General features: G+C 44.6%; 1 protein-coding gene across 1 annotated transcript; it reads right to left on the bottom strand.

Annotated features, from left to right (window-relative positions):
* Positions 1–16,793: 16,793 nt before the first annotated feature.
* Positions 16,794–21,948, bottom strand: LOC136528959 (MACPF domain-containing protein At1g14780-like). The gene is made up of 8 exons (XM_066521966.1): positions 21,483–21,948; positions 20,731–20,972; positions 19,606–19,807; positions 19,376–19,459; positions 19,085–19,268; positions 18,673–18,842; positions 18,527–18,591; positions 16,794–18,413 (listed from the first exon to the last, which is right to left on the bottom strand). The coding sequence occupies exons 1-8, from the start codon at positions 21,780–21,782 to the stop codon at positions 17,783–17,785; spliced, it is 1,878 nt and encodes a 625-aa protein (XP_066378063.1). The 5' UTR covers positions 21,783–21,948; the 3' UTR covers positions 16,794–17,782.
* Between the last annotated feature and the right edge of the window lie 2,234 nt (positions 21,949–24,182).

The raw sequence follows: 24,182 nt of genomic DNA, 5'->3' as shown, positions 1-24,182 counted from the left end.
TCTTTGACAGTAGCTGCACAAACCTTGCCCACTGATCTTCTTAAGGTTGGAAGTTGGATGAGAAGTTGAGAAGTACTATCAGGCAAACGTATCCTTAAAGTTCTATTCAAAGCATCTATAACAGCCTTATGCTGATACATCCAATTCATTCCCAAGATTGCATCTATATCCTGATCCTTAAGGATAATCATGGTAGTGGGAAAAATATGCCCACCCAGGTTTATGGGTACCTGGTATACTATTTCCTTAGTACATAGACGTCCCCCGGGCGACTGTATAAAGAAACTTTCCTTTGTTGCCCCAATTGAAATTTCATGCTTCATGACAAATGTTCTATTGATGAATGAATGCGATGCGCCAGAATCAAAAAGTATAACTGCAGGGTGATTGGCAACAGGAAACATACCCATCATCACTGGCTCCCCTTCTAGAATTTCTCTAGCTTGAATATAGAACACCCATCCTGTCTTCCTCTCATCTTTGCCCTTCTGAGCATTCTGATTGGGGTTCTTGTTTGGTGCCTGACCCTGTTGTTGATTGGTAGGGGCCTTCTGATAATTTTGATTAGCCTGCCTAGGATATGGACATTCCCTAGAGAAATGACCAGTCCTTCGACAATTGTAACATGGATAGTTGTGACCCTGGGACGTTGGAGCATTGCCACCAGGAGCATTGGTCGACTATGAGTTCGGATAGGTTATAGCAGGACGGACATTTGACTGTTGCCTGGCTTGGGACTGCGACAGACGATAAGGAGGATGATTATGATGTACTGGATGATAAATCACCCTCTGCCTCTTCTGATTTCCCCCAAAGATCCAGATGGCATACTCTTTTTCTTTTTGAGCTCCTTATGCTGCCGATACTTTGACTCTGAAGCAATTGCAATATTTACTGCCTCATGGTAAGTGACATTAGTACAAGTTGTCATCATTGTCTGCAGCTTGGTATTCAGACATCTCATAAACCACCTCTTCTTCTTGGCATCCGTATTGACATGTTCAGATGCATATTGTGACAGGTGATTGAATCTTCCCACATACTGCATCACAGTTTGATCTCCTTGCTTCAAAGCAAGGAATTCATCTAGCTTCATAGCCATCACTCCTTCAGGGATATAATGGGCTCTGAAGGCAGTACGGAACTTAGCCCAAGTTATTGGAATACTAGCTGGTTGCATAGCCACTAAGTTCGCCCACCAAGCACTTACTGCTCCTCTAAGTTGCTGGGCGGCAAACGTAGGTTTTTGATACTCCGTGCATGGAATAAGGTCAAATTTCTGCTCCATGGTTTGAAGCCAGTCATCAGCCTCTAATGGTTCATCTGCCTTGGTGAACACCGATGGTCTTGTGTCTGTCAAATCCACATATGTAGCCTCATGTCTGTTGTGGTGGCGACCATGGTTTCCATGCATCTGATTCTGATTACTCTGAGCTATCTCATGAAGCAAATGAGAATTTTCGGCCGTCACATTGACAAGTGCGGTTATAGCATCAGCCAGATTTGTTGGAACTAGTGGCGGATCTAGAATACCATCCTCATCTTGTGAAGTTCCAGGAATATATGAACCCCGCGTACGACGCATCTGCTCATAACAAACCAAACTTTATTCACAAGCCTTTATTGAATTGCACAAAGCTTACTCCAGACACATTACATAGGGTTTACTAATATAAACACCAGAACCTGTAAGTACCAAAACAAAACTACATAACTTAACTATTATACAACTCTACTCCTTTCCGTAATTATTTCAAACTTCAGGCTCGGTATCCATTCCGGAATTATTACCGCCTTCATCATCACTTTCATTGATCATTACTAATTCTTCAGGATCTTCTTCTTCTTCCTCTTCCAATTCGTTATCATCGGCAAGGATGACACTGGGGTCCATTGCATCAGCTTGGGGCTCATGATTCGGATTTAGTAGATTGCTAAGCCTATGAACTTCCTCATGTAGATAGGTATTATGTTCTTCTAAATCTTCTACATAGAATTCTAGCTCATGAGTTCTAGCTCTAGCTACATTTTCCCTGTGCCAAGCTTCATTCCTTCCCTCCACCATACGAACTAACATGCTTTTGCAGTTCCTGTGAGCGGTGATGAGACGCCTTAATTGATCTTGTAATTCTCCTACCTGAATAGCATCCAAAGCCCTATCTCTAGTAGCTTGTGCTAATTCTGCAGAAATCCTCTGTATCTCTGCCTGGGGATCAGGCCTAGAATTGCTACTGCTAGCACCATCATTTCTAGGGGCAAGTTGGTGATGAGGAACTCCTTTGGGTCCAGTGGACTTATGGGGCATCATCTTGGCATGAGCCATACTGTAGGAAGCCAATTTAATCCAAGTAAGACCATTTGATCAAAGTCTAAAGAGCAGCTATGATGGATTACATTACTCAAACCAGACTCACTACTCAACTCCAGACTAAGAGTTGAAGGAAGTAATGAGTGAATTAATAATGATGCCTGAATTATTCTTACAAACAAAAACATCAAAGTTTATAATGCACATAAACAACATTTATTTTTATATAGGGCAAAGCAAGATTACTACTCCACTACACAAAACCTTTTTAATCAAATAAGGAATGGTGAGAAATAAATAAGATAAGTCAGAAGCAATTTGGACCAAATTATCAAGTTAAATTTAGTCATCCAAATCATTTTGAAGTTTTTGTAAAACAATACAACAAAAAACATTGCAACGATCGCTCTAATACCATTCTGTGGTAGAACCCCCTAAATTGTAGGACCCACATGCACTTTGTCACTGTCCAACGACCTTTGACATCTATGCATATGTTCCTGGTAACTTAAGAAGTCTATCGGGTGTCCTCAGGGAACCCCTAATCATCCACGATTTTCGAGCAGGATCACGTTACAGAGTCATTGCAGTATTATAGCATTTATTCAAATATATACACCAGAGTAAAATAGCGGAAGTCTTACGATAACTTAGTTTACAAACCAGTTGTTTTAAACCTTACAAACTAAGTTCGGTAATTATTACAAACCATAGTAGTAGTGGAGTGGCATAATTAATATAAACATAACACACAAGATAAGCATCCTACCCAAAGACCACACATTTACTTCTCATCGTCATCACAAGGAACAACTGTCATGCAGCACGATCCAAAATAGATCTGCTCATGAGGCTCACCTGCAACAAGGGTCAACGAACCCTGAGTACAAAAGTACTCAACAAGACTTAACCAAAATATTAACTGATAAACTTAGGAATGCAGGCTCAGGGATTCAAGGTATAGCTTTAGCAATAATCAAAGTTATTTTGCATAAAAGCTTTTTAATAGAAATTCTTTATATAGAAAACTTCATAAAATCATATACAAAGCTGACATGATCCGTGTTGAGATCATAAAACTTCATATCCAACACTTTCTCAACCAGCCTCAGGTTCCAGTTATTAATACTACGATGATGAACAGTGAGTTAAGTCTCCATAACCGAGGAGCAACGACGATTCGAATCGATTAAAAACCCAGCTGGGAATTCTAGACCACACGACATATGTAGGTCCCCGACCTACATATACCAACCTATTCTCGGATCCTCTAAAACAAGAACGGGTCCGTGCCATCCGAGAACACAGTACTCCACCAATCCAGCCCATGGCCACGTGGGTACACGCTATTCCCGTCATCTCTCCACTCCCAGTGCGTGAGTAGCCATTCTCATACTAGAATCACCAAGTTAAGGCTTACCGGAGTATGTGGTTAGTACTACAAATTCTCACCTCATGCAATTCAACAACGGACGTGCCTTAATCGACATAGGCGGAAAGAACCCGCTCACAAGACCTCCATGTCTTGTGGCTCACACGCACCGAGTCCGCCCGGTCTAGATTTATTACTCCATATTCCCATATCACATGATAACATAAGTAACCAAAGTTCCATTTAAAACTTGCAGGTGACAAGTAATCACTTGACTTTTATCGTTCTAAGCATAGCTAAGCAAAACTAGGCATATACGAATGTAAAACTGGTAATATGGTAAATATGGAATAACATGGGTGGTAATGCACCAATTTGTTTTTCACTTGACTCTTAATCACTTAATGCAGTAAAGAGAAGCAGAAGCGAAATCAATTTGTAAAATACAAGGTAGGGTTGTATGCATCCGGGGCTTGCCTTCATTGATGGAAAAGTCCGGTTCCTACGACGTTTCACAAGTATTCGATTCGACCTCAACCGACGAATAAACCTCAACAATTTGATTAACTACCACGTGTTCACCTTCGTTCACTACACGTAGTAACAATGCCATGTTTAACATGATGCGGATTATGAAACATGGTGCTCGATAATGGATGCAAAAATTAACAATTTGAATACAACTTTCCTTTACAGTACAGTTGCAAGTCAAATAAACTAAATCTTTTTTGTAACACATACATCAATTGTCAAGGATCATTATCAACAAATGACCCAAGATCATCACCCAATCCAAAATTTCAAACAAAACCTAAATCATTAAAGGTTACTATTTGCTTTTATGAATTAATTATTTAATTTAAAATTATGAAATAAATCAACTTATTCTAGTTGAGCTCAAAATTTTAGTATATGTTTATTACATGATAAGTAAGTGGCAAAAAAATTTCATAATTTTTGGGCAATTAAATAAGCCTAGAAAAATCATGGAAATCCATTTATTAATAAATTGAGCAATTTTTATCACATTCAAAAAGTACTGAAAAACATTATTTCATATTTTTCTTAAATACTATACATCACAGAGAAGTCACACAAAACTTTTTATAATTTTTGGAGCTCTAAATAAATCTACACAAAAATAACAAATTACATCACTATTCATTCAAATCTGAAAATAGAAAAATTCCATTTGAACGTTGAGTCACTGACAACCCGACCCCACCTGTCATCCCTAACCTCGCGCGCTGACCACGGCAACGACGGTGCTGACCGGTGATATCTCGACGACGGCGAGACCAACGACGACGGCCAAAGCACCAAAACACTCCCCTCGATTAGACGCATCATTGTAGGGCACAAGCTGGACTAGCTACGAACTGGAACGAGCACTACGCCGGCCATGGCGGCCACGATGGCGCGGCTACGCTACGCTGGCGACATGAGACCTGTAAAGCTTAAACAGATGGCCCAAGAAGCATCAGTAGCTCACCCCAAACGCGACTGAGTAGAGCACAAGGCCAAAGGAGCAACGGAGAGGAGGGTCGACGTTCCGAGCAAGCACGGCGGAGCAGATCGTCGTCGGTGGCGATGTTCCGGGAGCTATGGTGGTCAAAATGAGAAATCAATGGTTCAAAGAGTACCACGGCATCGTGACGACGCTGAAACAAGGTTCAGCAGGGGCAGAGGCTCATCGTAACACGCTGGCCAGGGCGAGGTACGCTCGACGGAGATGCTGCCGGCCGTGGGGAAGAAAGATGACGTGCGGCGAAATTTGGCGAAGTCAGATGACTACGACTGGTTGGATGGGTGCGCAAGGAAGAGGCAAAGCTGTTGAGCACTTTGTTGTGATGACACAGGCACTGGTTCGACGGTGAGGACTCAACGGAGCTGCGGTAATGGCGCCGGGAAAACAGAGGAAGGGAAACGGCGAAGAACGGCGACGGCTTAGGCCTTAAGGAGCAGCCGTAAGGAAGCCACACAGGAGCCTTCTCCGCGCCAGTGTGAAGCCAAGGACGTCCACGCGCGCGCCTGGAAGCGAACCGAAGGTCGCCGGCGGTGTAGCTACGGCGGTGAACACTGTTCACAGTATTTACAAGTTTGCCATTTGCCAAAATTCACAAATTACTCTCAAATTTTCATAACAACTCAAAAATCTCCAAAAACAAAAGTTGTTCAAAATCAAAAGTTCTACAACTTTGCTTTTATAACCAACTCCTAATTCGGTCTATATTTTGAAATGAACTTTTGAATTCAAATAGGGAAATTTAACAAATTACGCCTTTTTGAATTACTCCAAATTTTTCTAAACAACTTGAAAAACTCCAAAAACAAACTTTGTATAACTTGTCAATCTCTACACTTTTGCTTTTGGGCTCAACCCCAAAAATATGCTTAGATTTTGAAATGGATTTTTAGGGTAGGGTTTAAATACTGAAAATCAGGGTATTCTGGAAAATTCAAACCCAAACCAAATTTTGACATGATTCAAACAATTCAATTCAACACTCATAACACAAATGTAAACTTGTTTTAGTGAATGCATATCAAAGTTTGCAATTTGACCCAAATGTCTTGCAATGCATATGATGACATGTCATGTTTTTAGTATTTAAACACCCGGGGTGTTACAGATCCGTACGTCCTCACAAACCTAGAAAAATTTAAAGGCTAGCGAAATATACGGTGGCATACATACGTTCTCTTGTATACGGTAGCTAGTCGATCTACGATGATATGTTGTTAGTGTACCTACAACAAATTTCATTTCAGCCCCATAATTTCCCAAAAAGCCATGTAAAGTAAGCAGTAAACTAAATACTTTCGTACATACATCCCCCGATGTATATACTCTAGTATCACAGCTACCCAACAGAGATACCCACACTTAAGTACTCTCATAGATACATGATCGAACATGTAAGTATGCGAGCAACCACAACTACTCTCCCCTAGACTGACGGTTGGACGATCATGCTCTCACAACTCTCACTTACTAGAGCATAGAGGTATTTTGATCCATACATTACCACTCAAGCGGATGACATTCATACAATAGCACGCCGTATGGACAACGAAACAGAAACAAGTAGGAACCCCCAAGTTAGTACTTTAATAAGCCACCTAAGAGTCCTTATTTGGGCATAAAGGATATGACCACTGGCAACACTTAGTATTTAATTTAGAATTTTCACAAATCCTTTTGTTTTAAATACACAAATGACATGTTTAGTGTCGAATCTTGCTCTGATGCCAGCTGTAACAGAACCGACCAAATTATAAGAACGTAAGTACAAAAACAATCACTGAAGTGATCAAATTCCTATACTTAAGCTCCCATAATCCCGGTAGTCCGGAAATCACGAAGGATTTCAAACAACTCTCGACATACAAACCAAGACCGTAGTGATTCAACACAACACATCATTCGTTACAACATTTCGCAAGTGGCATCCGGATTACATCCATCAGAGTGCACATAAAATAAGACAAACCAAGTTCAAATTTGTGAAAGCAACATAGTTTAGTACATAACTTCATAGTTTCAAATACATTACCAGATCTTAGTCATGTCCCACAAAAGCATCTTCAGGCACGAGAACTAGGAGAGACCGTGCCCAACGGTCTAATCTTCATCCCCAACCGGAAGAAGGCAATACTTGCAGCAACCAAAGTAGAACTGGTCATCTGCAACAGGTGGGAGATAAACCCTGAGTATGAGAAGGTACTCAGCTAGACTTACCCATCAAAACTAGAAATAAAAGACACCAAGGGTCATGCAAGGCTTATGAGGTGGGCTAGCTTGACACAGTTGCATAAAAGAGCTTATGAATATAGTGACCAATTTAAACTTAGCATCAAGTTTATCATCATTTACCTGTCCACTAGATTAGCACCTGTACTAGAGCACTCACTTATTAGGAGCAATCAATATTAACCATAGCAGGTATAATAAGGTTGTCATCATCATATCATCTTTTCTGAACCATTATGTTATTTAGTGTATCTACTTTGGAGATAAGCCCGTCAAGTTCTCACTAACCGGTGAGAGACGGCGACTCGAATCGAATTACAACTCAGCTAAGGGGTATTCCTAACTCTCACCCTGGCATACTTTGCAAGGGTAGCCGTGGGTCACCTTTGGTACAACTCAGGAACCAAATTCGCGGGTTCAATCAGCGCCAGCACTCTTAGAGATTACCCTTCTGCCAGGATGATCAGGACTTTTAAATCACCTGCCCTTGGACTCACGCCTATGGCTCCCTTCTGAGGCGTACTTTATACTTATCGACTCCCGGCCCGAGGTGAGCTACTCGGCTTCGTGGTCGGTCTCTAGACCCGGCCAACTAAGAGAGAGGCATACGTTCAATATGAATAGGAAAGGCTCCAAGATTCGGTCCTTAAACGACACAGATGGAGTCACTACAAACCGGCAAGCCTCTGCCCGGTCTTCAATTCAAATTAAGATATGTTCTTTTCCATGATAGCAAATATAGCCAACCGTGCCATATGTATATCCCTATAGCTCGCAGGTGACAAGAAATCACCTGACTTCTACCACGTTTAAGCAGGGCTAAGCACTACATGAGCCTGAGCTACATAGGATTCAGGGTATCAATATCTGGACAAGGATTGGATAACCAATGCAGCAAGTGTTTGCATCCAACACCTAAACTTAATGCAACAATATATATGTAACAATAATACTTTAATTGCATTTTGGAAATTAGGAGGCTTAATATGCTCCGGGGCTTGCCTTTCACAAAGTTGCACGGACAGTGATCCGGGCACTCAACGGCGACCTCGTCTGGCACTTCTCCCGAGGGCTGCACCTCCTAAACCTCTGGTGTTGGCTGCTGCTTCTCTCCGCTTGGTTCCTCAAATTCCAGCAGTGTCACTCCTTCCGGTACACCTATTGCATGCCGATGCACAAGATAAATATCATGGATACATAAGGAATGATATGATGCTCATGATGAATGGATCACAGTAAGTGTTTAACGAAAACATCACTGGACACTCGTTTACCGATTAAGAACAGCTCTATTCAAATCACTTTAAAACATGTATCTAACTTAACTTGAAGAACAAGATCAACTTACCTAACTTGCATAACCTAAGATAAAGATGCTCATCTTCGGTTAAAGGCCTAACACCTAGGAACATTACCACAAGCTTAGGAATAGTAAAGGCATACTTAAATCAACAGTTAAACTTTCATATGCAAACGAGCAGTTCCTAAATTCAATCACAACAAGAGTTCTACAATTTCAAATGACTTGCAAGAGGACATTCTGAAAAGCTTATGAAATTCTCTACAAATTATTTATAAACATCAAAGCATGATTCTTACGTTAATCGAATCGAATTCAAGTAAACCTAGAATCTGTCCAGAAATGGTAGGTTTACTAAATTAAATATTTAGTGATGATGCAAAAGCATAATTGGACCAAACCAAGTTTACCAACTTGTTGTGCAAACCAGAGGAACATCAGAAAGTATAGTGCCAACTTCTAAATAGATTATTTAATGTTCTTTTCTAATTTATTTAGTTAATTAGGTGATTAAAGCAACATATAGTAAAACTATACAGAAAAATCTATAAAAATTATAGTAGCTACCTCATGCTTCACATAGACTACCATAAAAATTTCAAAGCAATTGGTCAACCAGAACTTGCTGTATCAAAAATAACAGATGGCAGGGCTATTTCTAGCATAATTAGGAAACCCTATTGAAAGGTGTCAAGCAATAGATTTCATATTTTCCTAGTATCATTCTAGCATAAGAATAGCACTCACCAAATTTTACCTTTACTGGATCGATAGAAAAATTATGAAAATTCACATAAGATCCATCTATGCAAACAAGAGAATTACCTAACTCTTTCCTACAGTGTCCAAAATGTATGAAAATTTAACTACAAGCTATTCATGATATGAGTAGTACACCATAAAAATTTCATGCCATTTGGAGCTACAAAGAAAAAGATATAATTACCCCTTATTTCCCACATGATTAAAAGAGATAATTAGCAACTCCATTTTTCATAATAGAACATGGCATAAATTATATTTTTAATATAAACTAGACATTACCAGGAACTCAACAAAATTGGAACCACATCATTTGGATCTACCAACCAAGAGAAATACATTTTTGAATATGTACTCAAATCTGTGAAAAAGAATAAAACAAAATAAAAATGGAAACCTAACCACTACTGTTGGGCCGGCCCGGAAAAGCTCGGTGGCCCACGACGCGCGCGCGCGTCAGCGCTCAGCGCTCAGCGCGGCCCAGAAACGGCGCGGCCCACGGCCAGCTCCCGCCTGCGTGCGGCTGCTGACGAGCGGGGCCTACCGGTCAAAGAGACAGACAGGGGAGGGAGAAGAACGACGGCGGTAGTGGAAACGGCGAATGCGCCCTTACTAAGACCCAATCGACACGGCTGAGAGGTGGAGGAGAACACGGCGGAGCTATGGACGAGCTGGCCGACGCGTTTTTGCGGTGGTGCGCGAGCTAGGCGACGGCGAAGCTCGGTTGGTAACGGCAGAGCTGCTGCGGCTCTATTGCTGCGCGCGGTGGAGGCAAAGGAATGGAGCAAATGGGCTGTGAACCGGTCGACAGGCGCATGGGGTGCTCATGTCGTGGCTGGCCATGCCAGGGCATCCGCGGCACGTGGCAGCGCGATCAGGCGACCGGCGACGCGCGGCGTACACGCGGCCGTCGAACTCTAAACCTGTCGAACACTATAGCTCGCCATTCAGTAATCCGATCAGGCCTGACAGTGCAACTTCAACGCGTTAAAACGACTAAACCGTTGATCCATCATAAAAACCGTGTACATGAAAATTGTAGCCCCGCCTTCCATCTTCAACTTCTATTCGAGGATCATAGTCTAATTCACCACGAATCAGAAGTTACATCAAGCCAAAGTTGGCTCGATCCAACTGAAACTGTATTTATGACTTAGAAAATTTTCTAAGTATGAAATCAGCAGGGAAACATGACTTGTGGGCCCTGTTTGAGTATGTTCTAGCCATTTTCATGAGATGGTCATATTGAGACTTTTGTTCCTTGATAAATTGGCTACAACTTTGGTAAAGGGTGCACATCCATGCAAGGTCTCTAGGTTAGACTTTTGAATCAGTCAAATAGTGGCACTCTATAGGTCATCCTAAGTCAAACCTCCACCTAGAGGGCAATTTAGTCATTTTGGTACACATGAACAATGTCCCATCAATTACCCTAAGTGTAGTTAAGGTGTATTAGACCACAATTAACCACTCTACACAAGTGCTACACCAACTTCTAAGTATCACATGTGATGAAGCAACAAACACTAAATTTTACTCTAATGTTGCAATTCCATGTTTCACATGTTTCATGACTTTGTTGTAATTTTAAACTTGTCATATTACTACCATGTTGCCATGTTTCAAGGTATGAGAAACTCATGTTGCATTCACATGTTGCACCACTACCATTCACAAACAATCAAGTATGAAACAAACATAATTGAGAATGTTGCATGTGCATGTTTCAGTAACAATGGCATGATGAGATAGATGATGCACATGTTTATGAAATGAAATGCAGTTTTGTGGGAGCCAAACACCTAGGGTGTTATAGTGGCAAACTGTGTGGCCAGCACATCACTCCGCTGCGTCTCTTTGGTGAGGCGGTCCTAAACGTCCTTCTCACGACGAAGGAATTGGGACTTCTCTTGGCTGCGGACCATAAGGGACTATGGAGAGGTCAAGTCTTAGAGGCGCAAAAAGGGAAAATAAGAGTCAGAAACATGGTCATATCATACCTAGCCAACAGGGGTGACGACATCGCACAACGAGCTCAGCGTAGTGGTCAGGGCGCGAACCGCAATCCCAACCTCTGTGTGGACGCTCGCCCATTCCCTCTCATCTGCGACGTCGTCAAGGGAAAAAAGCATCGCCCCCAGGTCCCACCAGTCTACCCACTGGATCTGGGATCCTCTCCATGCGTGCGGGTCGCCGCCTACCCAGACTAGAGACCGGGATGGCTCCACACCTATCCCAAGCGGCACCGACCCCTCTTATGGCAGCAACTCCTCTAGAGCATCCCCTCCGGCGGTAGAGGGGGCAGGTCCCATCGCCACATCCGCTAAGGACACCTTGGGTGCGCCCTCTCCCGTCCGCCCTGCCATAGACGCAGCCACCTACATGGACAACGTCTCTGGTTGTGCTGTCTCTGCCTATGACATCATGGCCACACTCGGTCGCTCCATGTCTGTCGCAGGCGCCTCTTGTGCATCCTCCTCCATCTGCCCCACACAGAGGTGGCCACGTGCACGGATGATGGCTTCAACTATGTTGTTTCCGCCTATGACATCGTGCCCACACCCAGCCATGCCACATTAGCCATGGGTGCCTTGGACATGTCCTCCTCTGTCTGCTCCCCCACAGACGTAGCCACCGGCTACGCCCCTCCAGTCGACGTCGCGGCCGACCCGGCGCCACTCTCGCTCGCCTTCGGCATAACACCAGCTGGCTCTAGGCACGTCTACTAGAGGGTGTGGCTCTTCTTCAGTGCAAGCCTCAAGAGAGTCCCGCGTCCTCCAACGCTACGAAGGACATGATGATTAGTTTATGGCAAAAATTCGTTAGAGCGAAGGAGCGAAGAAATTCTTAACTCACCTGGACACCATAGGATGGTGACATTTTGGGATCGGTCCGCCCGACCCCGGCCGCACCTCATCAGCACATTGTCATTTTGAGCCTTCCCTCTGCTCGAAAGGCCTAGACAGAGCAGAGCCGCCAGATCCCACCGACTCCGGGGGCGCCTGGAAAGGCCCAGACAGAGCAGAGCGACATGATTCCGATGGCTCTAGGGGTGCCTCCTCCTCCTCCTCCTACCCTAGGGCATGCCATGGGAAGGGCCCTGCCTATGGCAATATGAGTCCTCGTCCCCACCTCCTAGCTCGTCCCATTGGACGGGCGACCTAGAATCATCGCCTCCCTCTCCTTCATCTTCTTCTTTCTCCTCTAGACCTTGCCGCCGCCTTCCTCGATCTAGCTTCACCCGCTCCTTCACCTGCTGCTTTGCCTTCTCCTCATCCTTCTTCTTCTTCCTCTTCTCGTCTATGGCGTGGTTCACTGCCCTCATGACCGTGTGCTCTAGCAACGACGCAACGGAGGCCTAAAAGCCCAACCCCACTGGCAGCTCAATGAAGCTCACATTCGGACGCATGGCGGGATGTCTTGGTATCAGGAACATGGCGTTGAACTCCTCCATCGCCTCCTTGATGCACTGCACCACCTCGCTATCATGGAGCGGCCCTTGGGCGAGCACCATCTCATCGAGCTACGCATCGGGCGTCATCTCATACAGTAGGAGGGCGCACGCCATCAGCGGCGCCACCCTCCTCACGTGATACACCCCGATGACACTGGCCCTACGGAGACCATGGTTCTTCATGAGCACGATGGCGTCTAGGAGGTCACGGAGCCTCTTCTTTTCCTTCTCGGGAGGTCCCCACCCCCCACATCGGCGGTGCCTTTTCGATTAGGCATCCGGTGAAGTCCGGCAAGGAGGCAGTTGTGTCACTCTTCACGTAGAACTAAAGTGTGTGCCATCCCTTGTTGGACCTCGATAGCGGACAAGTCATGTACTCGGTGGACCGGTGGCCCCGGAGGTGGATACATACGCATCCCATTGGCACCAATAGGTCCCCACTTCTCTCTCTTTTCTTGTGTAGGGAGATGGAGAAGAAGTACCTCCACAACTCGAAGTGGGGTTTGATCCCTAGATACCCTTCGCACAGCACGATGAAGGCCGCGATGTGCTGGATCCCATTGGGATTCAAGTGCTACAACTCTATCTAGTAGTGGTGCATCAGTCCCTGGAGGAATGGGTGGGGAGGAATCACGAGTCCACGCTCATGGAAGGGCATGAAGGACATGACGTAGCCATTGAGCGGCACCGGTGCCTCCTCACGACCGGGCACGAGCCACTCCACCACCTTGGTTCTCCCACAGAGAAGACCATGCTTGATGAGGCCCTCCATGCATGCATGGGTGACGTCGGAGCGATAACATGACTCCATGGGAAGCAAGGACAGAGGAACGAGAACTTTGTTGGCGGTAGAAGAGCAAGAGCAAGAGATCCGAGCGCTTGCGGTGGAGAAACAGAGAGGACGAGGCTACGATTAGGCGTATCAAAGACGAAGGGAAAAACCCCTAGTTATAGGGGAAGGTGGAGTGAGAGGTGAACCGTCCACCTCAATTGATGCGCCTACCGTGCCTCATCACTTCGCCTCTCCAGAAGTCATGCGCATGCCACCCCTAGCTGCCCCCTCGAAGGGCATGCCAGGTGATGGTTCACCCCTCGATGGGCTGAAAACCACACAGGTAAGGAGGGATACGGAGCTAAAAACGTTCCCATGGCCCATTAAGGCCTAGGAGTTTGAAGGTTGGCCCATCGATGGGTTCACAACTGCTCCAGGGCACCTTTAGAGTGAGGGGTGGTTAAGGATGGGCCCGCTAGCAGCCAGCACCTAGGCACATGATCGCCACGGGCATCCTGACCCACATTCGAGTCTTGGCCGGTGCACAGTCCATGGTTTTTTTTCTCAAAGAAAGGCAACGAGCCCTTGAGATCAGTTGAATGGCCCCGAGAACTATATGGACTAGCAGTTAGGAATCTAGAGTCGGTCACTAGCTGACCCATGCTGGACCCCCACAAATGAGAAGCTGAGGCCCCACTCGGACTAGCCCGTTAACAGCTCACCGAGCACCATGATTTGTCCATTGAGGAAAACATGGTGGCTCAACCCCTCCGTTTTATAAAAAAAATGATTGAGGGAGGACGACCACAAGATGAGCTGACCCCTCGACCAGACCCTTGCTACACGCGGGGGCTCAAGGGAAGTTGGACTTGCAAGGAGACCGAATACGCGATCGAAATCAAGAGAGATCTTTTCCGACCCCTCGAATCCCGCAGCTGCATGCTCCCGAAGAGTCCGAACGCGACGAAAGGAATCATGACCCTACCAAGACATCCCATGGCCCATGAAGGGAGATCAAGACCCTCATAATCCTTCCATCTGAAAAAGCCTTCGAGGAGTATCCTACTCCTCTGCAGGCTCGGGGGCTACTGTAGGGTATCAGTATTAGGGATACCTAGAAGAAGGAAGCTGGTGACCATGAACGCTAACTCGCCTGGATGGTCAAGAGCGTATTTTGGTCTCGCCCAACCCTAAAGGTATGGGCTCCATCCCGCTCGACCCCGAGGGTGTGGGCTCCATGTCGCCTGACCCCGAGGGCACGGGCTCCCTCATGACCAACCCCGAGGGTGCGGGCTCCGTGTCGCCCGACCCCATGGGCGCGGGCTCTGTGTCGCCCGACCCCGAGGGTGCGGGCTCCATCACGTCTGACCCCGAGGGTGCGGGCTCCGTCTTGCCTGACCCCTCGGGCGCGGAGTTCGCCTCGCCAGACCCCTCAATAGGGGATTTTGCCTCGCCCGACGGGGGTCCGTACCGCCTTCAACCACTATGGGTCTAAGAGTACGAACCCAGGGTCAAACTTCTGACACCAGAAGGGGAGGAGGCGCATCTTGACGTGACCCACGGCCACGACGGGTCATACCTGTGGTCTCACATCACTAACAGTGTCGGGCGTGCCGGCGCTAAGTTACCTAATCCCCGTAGGACTTCCGATGGGGGTATCTGCTAACCATGCCGCCCACCGGAACGGAATGGAGCACCATGACCGGCTGACGACGCCCACATATAGTGCCAGTGATGAACAAGGTCGCGACGTGGAGCCATCCCTGTCATCATCTACAGGACCAGCGAGACCCGCGTAAAGGAGATGAAGGATGCCGCAACCCCGGAGGCCTTCCTCCTCCTCGCTTTTCTCTCTCTCTCTCTTTCTCTTGTGTAACTTGTGCCTTCCCCTTCAACTATAAAAGGGGAAGCAGGACTCCCACGAATGGCTCAAGGCTGAAAGGAACTGAGTTCAACTAGACTCAACTCCATTCGATCCTTCCATCAGAGACTTGGGACCTTCTCCCTCTCTCGCCCGTTTGTAACCCCTACTACAAACAAGTGCCGGCAATACGAGCAGCCTCAAACTGGACGTAGGGACATTCCGTCCGAACCAGTATAAACCCTTGTGTCCTCCGAGCACACCATCCGGGCTAGACGTGCAAACACAAATTTACTAGTCGGCGGTTCGAAACACCGACATGTGCGTTCGCTGCGCCTCATCGTGAACCCCGACTTCGACGTCTTGGACCTCCTGAGCTTGGGGCTAGCACGGATGATGGGGGTCTGTAGAGGGATGCAGATTCGCGACTCGATCTCTTCTTGAATCGACCTCGATTGTGCCGGTGGGGGAGGGCTGCAAAGCGCGTTCCGAACGCTGTTGTCCTCGTTATCGAATGTCGGCTAGACGTCGCCAGGACGGTTATCAGCCATATCCATGGTCGTCCCCGCAACATGGCCTGATTCCGAAGTGGAATGACGGCCGCAGGGGGGAGGGGGGGGGGGGAGAAAATGAAGTACTGATATGCACTTTGCTGAATTTTTATTTGTATTGGCATATTATTAGCTAAATAATTACATTTCATTAAAAGTGTCACCTGCCACATTAAATACATCACCGTGAACTATGGAAAAGTGTAGATTTAATTTATCACAATGCATGCATGCATGCAATGGTACATCATGAAAGGTAGTCAGACCCAACTGATATTTTTTTTATTTTATTAATCCTATTATCTATCTAAATTAAAAATTGTATAAATATATTTTTACCTTACTACCTTCTATATGAGGTAATAGGTGATCATAGCCATCCAAATCTAACTCAATGCACAGTCCACAGTCAATTTAAAGTATCATAGCAAAGTCCAAAGGTGTTACATTTTTCTGTTTACAGTAGCAAGTTACTAGATCCCTGCAGTGGATCTTCCACAAAGAAAACTGAATATTCACAAACAATGGAGCAAAAGATAATGTAGAAATTCATTTCAATTATCTCGACTTGCATGACTACAAGTGACTACTGCCTTTTAGCTGGTACATCATACTTTATTTTAATTTCATACTCCGATCCCCTATCCCGTCTACTACAATGGTGCCTCTCAAGTGAGCTGTTCATATTTTTATAAAGAAAGTCTATTATTAAAATTTTAAGAGCAATACGTTGAGTTCATATAGAGTATTTAAACAGAACTTGCTACTTCTTCTCAGTAAGAAACACATAGGACATAGCCCAGTAATCGAGCTGTTCATATTAGGGCTTTAATGTTTTGGGATTTTTTATATAAGTTATTTAGTTTGAAAATGCATGTGTAGAATTGCATGAAAAAATACTTGCAAAATCTTATAAATTTGAAGTATTTTAAGAATATATTCTACAGGAAATTATTAGCAAAAATATGTATGGAAGGCAGTGCAAAATCAAATACGACAAGTATTTTTTGGCTCAAGGGAGTACCTTTTGAGTCATGACAATTCCCGGGAAACACAGGCCATGGAGTGAGCTTAACTATCTAGGCAAGTTATAACTTGATACAATCACTCATATTACCATCACTGCGCAAGGAGTCCAGCTGTTGCTAATCAGGCTGGTGCTTGGTATATAGAGGTTATAATAGGTCAACTCATGATCATCCCCCATGGGCAGATTTGGTTAGGATGATGAAAATCCGGTTTGGTAAATCTGAGAAAGGAGGGGCTTATGAGGAAATGAAGAGACTTCGGACCAACAGAGAATACATGCATCAGTTTGAGTTGATACAGTCAAGGTTACAAGTTGAGTTACCTTACCTCCCTGAAAGCCATTACATAACTCCCTTTGTAAGCGGCCTTAGAAAGGACATTAAACACTTGGTGCTGGCCAAACATCCAACTGATCTCCTGGATGCTTTTGAGCAAGCCAAACACATGGAGATAGCTTTGGACTATTATGCAAAGAAGAAGAAGTTTGCAACTAAGCCTAAAAATATTAACACTTTGAATGGGGTTTGAATTCCTTGTTATAATTTTTTTTTGAAAGTTTGGACAAGGGAGTCAGGTTTGATTCTACACAGGTTTTCTCCTAGCAAAAGAAGACAGCGTGTCAAGAAACTGGAGCAAGCAGGGAGAACTTGACGTGAAGTGAGATCTTCCCCTTTTCAACATCCAGCTTGGCGCCAGTGACCAGCCAGTATCCAGGAATGTCCTGTGGCCCCATGGTCACCTGAGACGTCTCGACAAACTTGAGCAGCCTCTGGGTCCCGACAGGCATGGGTGGGCCTCCGGCAAACACGGCGGAGTCGATGTGAATCCTCGCTGGGTGCTGCTGCTCCTTGTCAACGCCGGCGCCTAAGGACGCTGCGAACGACTTGGATAGGAAGCTCCCTTTGCCCGATAGCCTCGCCGTGTTGTGCGCCCATTTGGACTGCACCACAGCGTGCCCCGGCAGCTGGGTGTACAAGAGCCTGAGGTGCAGGATGTTGGTCGATTCGTGGGCCTTGACGTGCAGCTGGGCGCCGGAGACGATGTACGCCGACGGTGAGCCGGCGCTGATGACCCAGCGAGGGTCGTACTTCACCGGCACTGTGCAGACATGGGCAAACATTCTCCACTGGACCGGCTCATAGTATCTCTCGTCGGAGATCATCTCCGATCCGCGCCATATCGGCTGCTTGGCTGATCTTTCGTTGATGAACGTTGGGTTGTTTGACAAATGTTGCAGGTGGATGCCTAAGCTGATGATAAGATATCGGAAACGAAGGGTCCCAGGTTAGTTTTATGCAGTGTTTTCAGCCAGGATTCAGAGAAAACCATAAGAACAGGACTGGAATAAGTAAGTTCTGCTTACCGGTTATTTTTCTTGCCCTCCAGATGTAATCTCATCCCGGTGACTGGTAATCTTGGAACAATCACCTGTTTGCCACATGGTTAATGTGAGCATTTCTAATTTATGAGATTTCAGATGTTTGAAAGTAAAGAGCAAGCATATTTTACCTCGCTTGAGCTGACATGTAGCTTTGAACCTACAAGGCTGAAGTTCAAGGCCGGACTGGCACCTTGTCGGTTTGAGCAGGGACCAAGTGGTAGGTCACTGAGTACTGGAGCCCACGATCTGTGGTGCTGGAAGTCCAGGAAGTACCTCAATTCATCTGTTGGAGGTTTGTCTGTTATGGAACAGAAGCATGATGATAAACCTTTTAGTGTTTGCAACATAGGATGGATGGATAACGGAACTAAAGAAGCGCAATATATTATAACAAGGCAATAATAGTTCTTGCTGAATTGCTTTTACTTTTGTTGAGGTTAGCTTATGATTCATTTCACTGATTGTGCTTTCTTCAAGTTTGAAGTTTGTTGCACTTCGACGATGGATTTGATTTATGTGTGAGAGAAAGACCTTACTTACATCTGAGATATAGGTTGATGGCATGAGAGAGGAAGCCCACGCCAGTTACTCCCTTGAGAAGGGATGTGATGGGCACAAGCTTGAAGTTGATTGCGTCCGGCATTGTGGGCACAGTGAGCAGCCACTCTGAGTGATCGCTCGCTGCTGCATTCCCTCCCCTCTTGGAGTATATCACCGTCACACCCTGCATCAGTTCAGTTCAAACTTATTAGAAATTCCTGGCCTCTACATCTCCTATCTCTTTACTCGCTGTTAGCTGCTGTTAATATGCCAAAATTCTGAACTAAATACCTCTTTGCAGGACACTGGAGTAATCATTCCTTGAAGCCTTTGCTGTGTCACTTGGGCATCAAATACATTGAAGGCCTCAGGGACCTGTTGCGATCCAAGTAATAGGAGTTCCAGCACATTTCAGTTCATGTTCATGATATATCATATTGTGGTGGATGGATGTTGTTGATTCCGATCCCTAATCTAAGTCTGATCTGGACATAAATGACTAACATGCATGATTTGCTAACCTTAAATTTGTGGTCCCTGTTTTTGCGGTTTGAAGGGGGCAGAGTGCATGTCCCAGTGAAGAGCTGATCACCTAGCTTGTCCAAGTGCTCCTTGATCTCAGATGGGGACAATGGAGACGAGTTGTCCTGCTTCACATACACCACGTCCTGACCACCCAAACCCAGCCCAACAATGATGTGGGTCCCATACTTCTCGATGAAACTGCTCACAATTTTCAGAAAGAGTGAAATTAGTCTTCAATGGATTGTGCGTCCATTGGTTCAGGAAATGGAAACTGCGTTCGGGCATGGAAAATCATCTGGCTTGTGTTGTTTTTGTTTAGTCAGTGCCTCAATTGTGACATGTTCAGAGAACTGGTCCAGTAGGTAATGTAAAAGCTTATCTACTTAATGTTTAGGAGAATGAATGTACGTTTTCTTAAATTTTGATAGAAATATACTTTCTTGTTTGCTTCTTGTTTATTGTCCTACACATTGACGTGACACCTTAGAGTTGATTCATGCTGATGTGCAGACAGGAGAGGAGATATACTCCATCTGTTGAGGACCTGGAAGGTTTGAACAAGTCTAAGTCCTGCAGGCAGGTAGCTTAATTTCTATGCACCCTTGAATTTGCCGGCTGCTCTTCTTGTCTGGTCTGGTCCTTTTCCACTATGCATGCATACGATTTTTCACACCGCATGGCATGGCAAACGTGTGGTGGACGATTTTGCACTCTTGGAAAGGAGAAAACCATTATTATTTGGTCACAAGATGAGGTTAAGTCAAGTCAAGCATAGCACTGCACTTGTGATCACCTCAACTTGCTAGCATCCTGTTCTATTTACTGTATAATTACCTCTCGTCCAAATTAGATGGCATCACAAAGTTTATATAATTTATTATTAAAATTTACGCAATTTGTCCTCTACTAGACATGGTACATGTAATGGTACTTGGATTTGTACCGTGAGTGCATATTAATTGGCCCACCCTCATTTCAACGTAACAATATTATATGACTTTCTTACTTTTAATACATGTTTTTTTTCTCCTGAGAAGTAATGTCAAACCCTTGAATGAATAGGTAACCCTGGAAATGAGAGAAGACCGAATTGGGTGGTGCTTATGATCGCTAGTCCGTACCTTGCTATGGCTGACGGGTCCCATGCCGCCGGTACGTCACGGACGACGTGGTCGGCGAGGGCGAGCGGGCGGCAGTCGAGGCGGAGGTCGAGGAGGGAGATGAAGTAGCCGTCGAAGGCCAGGCACTTGGTGGCGGAGGCGTCGTCAGCCCAGGAGCCGCACTCCAGGTCGAAGCACGAGTTGAAGAGCCCCGACGGGATCTTCCCCGTCAGCGAATTCCGGTGGTTGAACACCTCAGACATCTGCAGCAGGTCAACATTGCAATGCTCGTTATTATATACATACATTTTGTCAGGAAAATAAACTTTCTTCGTTGTTGTTTCCAAAAAAAGAGACATTATTTTCTTCTCGTTGATCGGCTATTCGGCTTCGTCAAGATGAAGTACCCGGTCATTGCTGCCCTCGTTATTTTGATCAGAAATTACGTTTTGACGACTTTTTTTTTCTAAAGAGAAATTGAATGGAAAATGAAATAAATGACGTCACTTTCGTGTAATAAGCATCGTACCAGGTGCTGCTACCTGACAATTTTTTCTTTCAGTACGAAAGAAACTTGACAGCAGAAAGAAGAACTAATGACATGTCATTTTCCACACTTGAGCAAATTTTTTAGTTCATGAATACGCAACATTGATTGAAATTTGACTCATTTGGCACCAAATTTCCAACTTTATTACAAAAAAAATGTTTATCTTCAAATGTTCTCAAAAAAAAAAATTCAAAATGAAGCTTTTATCAGATCAACAGCAAACCTTGTTGAACTCGAGCACGTCGGACTTGAACCTGATCCGATCGCCCTTGCCGCACTTGACGTCGGCGGGCACATCGGCGACGACTCCAAAGCCCGGCACGACGACCTTCTCCGCCACCGCCTTCTTGCCGCTCCTCAGGACAAGGCAGCCCCCCGCATCCTTGCAGTGCTTCAGCCTCAGGTCGCCCGTCATGTCGACGCCCCTGCCCAGGCACCTCACCGCCTTCTCCACGGCCGCCGCCGCGCCGTCGCCTCCAGCCATCCTCCCCCAGCCGCCGGTCATCTCTCTGCGCCTAGCCATGTCTTCTTCCGATGGTGTGATGCAACAATCCTATTCTATTCTATATGCGCGCCATTGCTTGAGTACGAACTTGTCAAGAAACTTGCCAGGACGAGAAGTTGCTCAAGATGTCAAACAATCAAGCAAGGTTGGTGATTGGAGGTTGAAACTTGTGGCAGCTGCGAATGAGTAATGGAGAATGAAATTCCACTTTGGGGGATTGGTTTATATAGGGATCATAAAAGGAGAGGAGAAGGGAGAGATGATGACAGTGGGAACTGAAACGCCTAGGTTGACTGCGATTTTGATTTCTTTGTCGCATTCTTGAATGGAACCAGAACCAGTTTTTTTTTTCATTATTTTTTTGGGGACCAAGATTTACCCTTTCTTGATGGGCACCGCCAAAGGGCAAAGGCAGGTTGTCTTGTTTGGACAGCTTCAATCAACCACTACTTTATTCGTCAGGACACACAAGTGTCCACTGTAGTCTGTTAAACTTCAATCTTGTGGTACTGAAAATGCTACATATTTCAAATTATTTTGATACCATCAGAAAATCAACAACATTGCTGACAACAACCGTAACATAACGTAATCAAAACTAGGGCGCCGCCAAAGGCCGGAGTTCCATGTATGTCCCTGTGATGTGCTATGTATAAAAGTCACCATTCAACATTAGTGACAACTACTATTATTGAAATACTGCAGAATGCGGATACATATTTCAAATCCTTTGCATAGTATAGAAGTCAGCATTCAACAATATAATTAGCTACATCGTAAAATAAAGCAAAATAGGTTCTCTAGAATTTGACTGAATCAAATCATATTGTTTTGGTAGCCACGAAATTAGAGTGGTTCATCTGGTTGGGTTCCTCGACTTTATGCGAGTGCTCTTATTTTGATGTGCCCACCAAAAGCGAGGTGCCTACGATGCCTTCATCAATCTTGAGTTTAGTCTTAATCTTTCGAAAGTGGTCATAGAGATAGGATGTGTATGCATGTCTTTGTAGAGATTAGTACTGTGGTTAAAAAAATTGCTTGGATAACCTATTCGGTATGTTTAGAAGTAGAAACTACAATCCTAATTAATTACAGTGAAAGCCCATAATACCTAAGTAAAATTCCTGGCCTGAAAAATAAAGAGACTAATTTTGTTCTTTTAATTTACTTGTTGCCCCCCCCCCCCCCCCCCCCCCCCCCCCCCCCCACACACACACACCCACCCACCACTTTCCTCCGAAGTGACTTGTTCTACACATTCTTGTAACCATTGGACAACCATGACAGCATAAATAAGGTGGAGGGAGCACTATTGAGCATGCATGCTCAAAAATACCGGTAAGGTATTCCAATTCAGAGACTTAAACGGGTTGTGATGGTTTGACCTTCTATCCTTGTGATGCCATTCACATCGAAATGTCTTGTCTATCAGGAACCATATCATAGATTATTTTTTTAAGGCGCATATCATAGAATATTGGTGAGAGTATTGAGATGTTGCAATCCAATATCAAATTATTTGTTTCCTCAAAAAAAATCATTTTCACTAATCCATTCCCTAGTAGGTTTCTCTATCTAAAGGGTATTTGGATCCATCTCACTAAGTTATCTACTTAAAAAATAGTTGGGTGGATCTAAACATACCTAGTTAATAGGATTGCTAATTGTTAGCTAGGCATCTAGCTAACAACTATCTCACTAGCTGCCCAACCCAACTAATACAGCTAATAAATAAAAAAAAACACTTTTGCCCTCCCACGTATCTTTGTTCAGTACTCTACCAATAGTAGCTCTAGAAGATGAAAGGAATTATGGATAACCATCCAATTTTTAGCTCGTGGATAGGTAGCCAGCTATTAGCCATGAACTACTACATCCATCCTATAAAGAGTATTATTTTATTTTTGTCCAAGCTAAACAATCTTAGATTTGACTATATTTATATATAAAAAATTATCAATAGCTATAATACCAAATGAATATTATGATATTTACTGTGTAATTTATTTTTCTATAGTAGATCTATTTAGTGTCATTAATATTAATACTTTTTATAAATTTAGCTAGGTATAAGAAACTGACTTAGAAAAAATTAGTATTAGCCAGCTCACTAGTTGCTAGTGGATTCAAATCATATTTTTTATTCCAGTCGCCTCCCATTGGCCTGACTAGCCGCCAGCGATGATTCATCAACGTCCTTGAAGCTTCCCGATTCACGTTACCTACCCAAAAATTTTCAAACGGTTTTGGTGTCAAAGCACACAACCGTACATGAATTCACGTACGTGAGTACGTCCCTGTTCATGAAACCTTGCATGAAAATGGCTAGCGAGGACCTGGAAGGCTAGCACAGATCCGAGACAAATGAAAATTCCAGCATGTGAGTTTCAACATAAAATCATATATGTTTGCCGTGTC

Source organism: Miscanthus floridulus, chromosome 19 (assembly GCF_019320115.1).
Source record: "Miscanthus floridulus cultivar M001 chromosome 19, ASM1932011v1, whole genome shotgun sequence".
NCBI classification, from domain to species: domain Eukaryota; kingdom Viridiplantae; phylum Streptophyta; class Magnoliopsida; order Poales; family Poaceae; genus Miscanthus; species Miscanthus floridulus.
This window is presented reverse-complemented; position numbering and strand designations above follow the sequence as displayed.

Coding starts and splice junctions, on each gene's coding strand:
- LOC136528959 (XM_066521966.1), bottom strand. CDS start 21,782: ATGGCTAGGCGCAGAGAGATGACCGGCGGCTGGGGGAGGATGGCTGGA. Junction 19,808..20,730: donor GACCCGTCAGCCATAGCAAG/GTACGGACTAGC, acceptor AATTGTGAGCAG/TTTCATCGAGAAGTATGGGA. Junction 18,414..18,526: donor GAGGGCAAGAAAAATAACCG/GTAAGCAGAACT, acceptor TCTTATCATCAG/CTTAGGCATCCACCTGCAAC.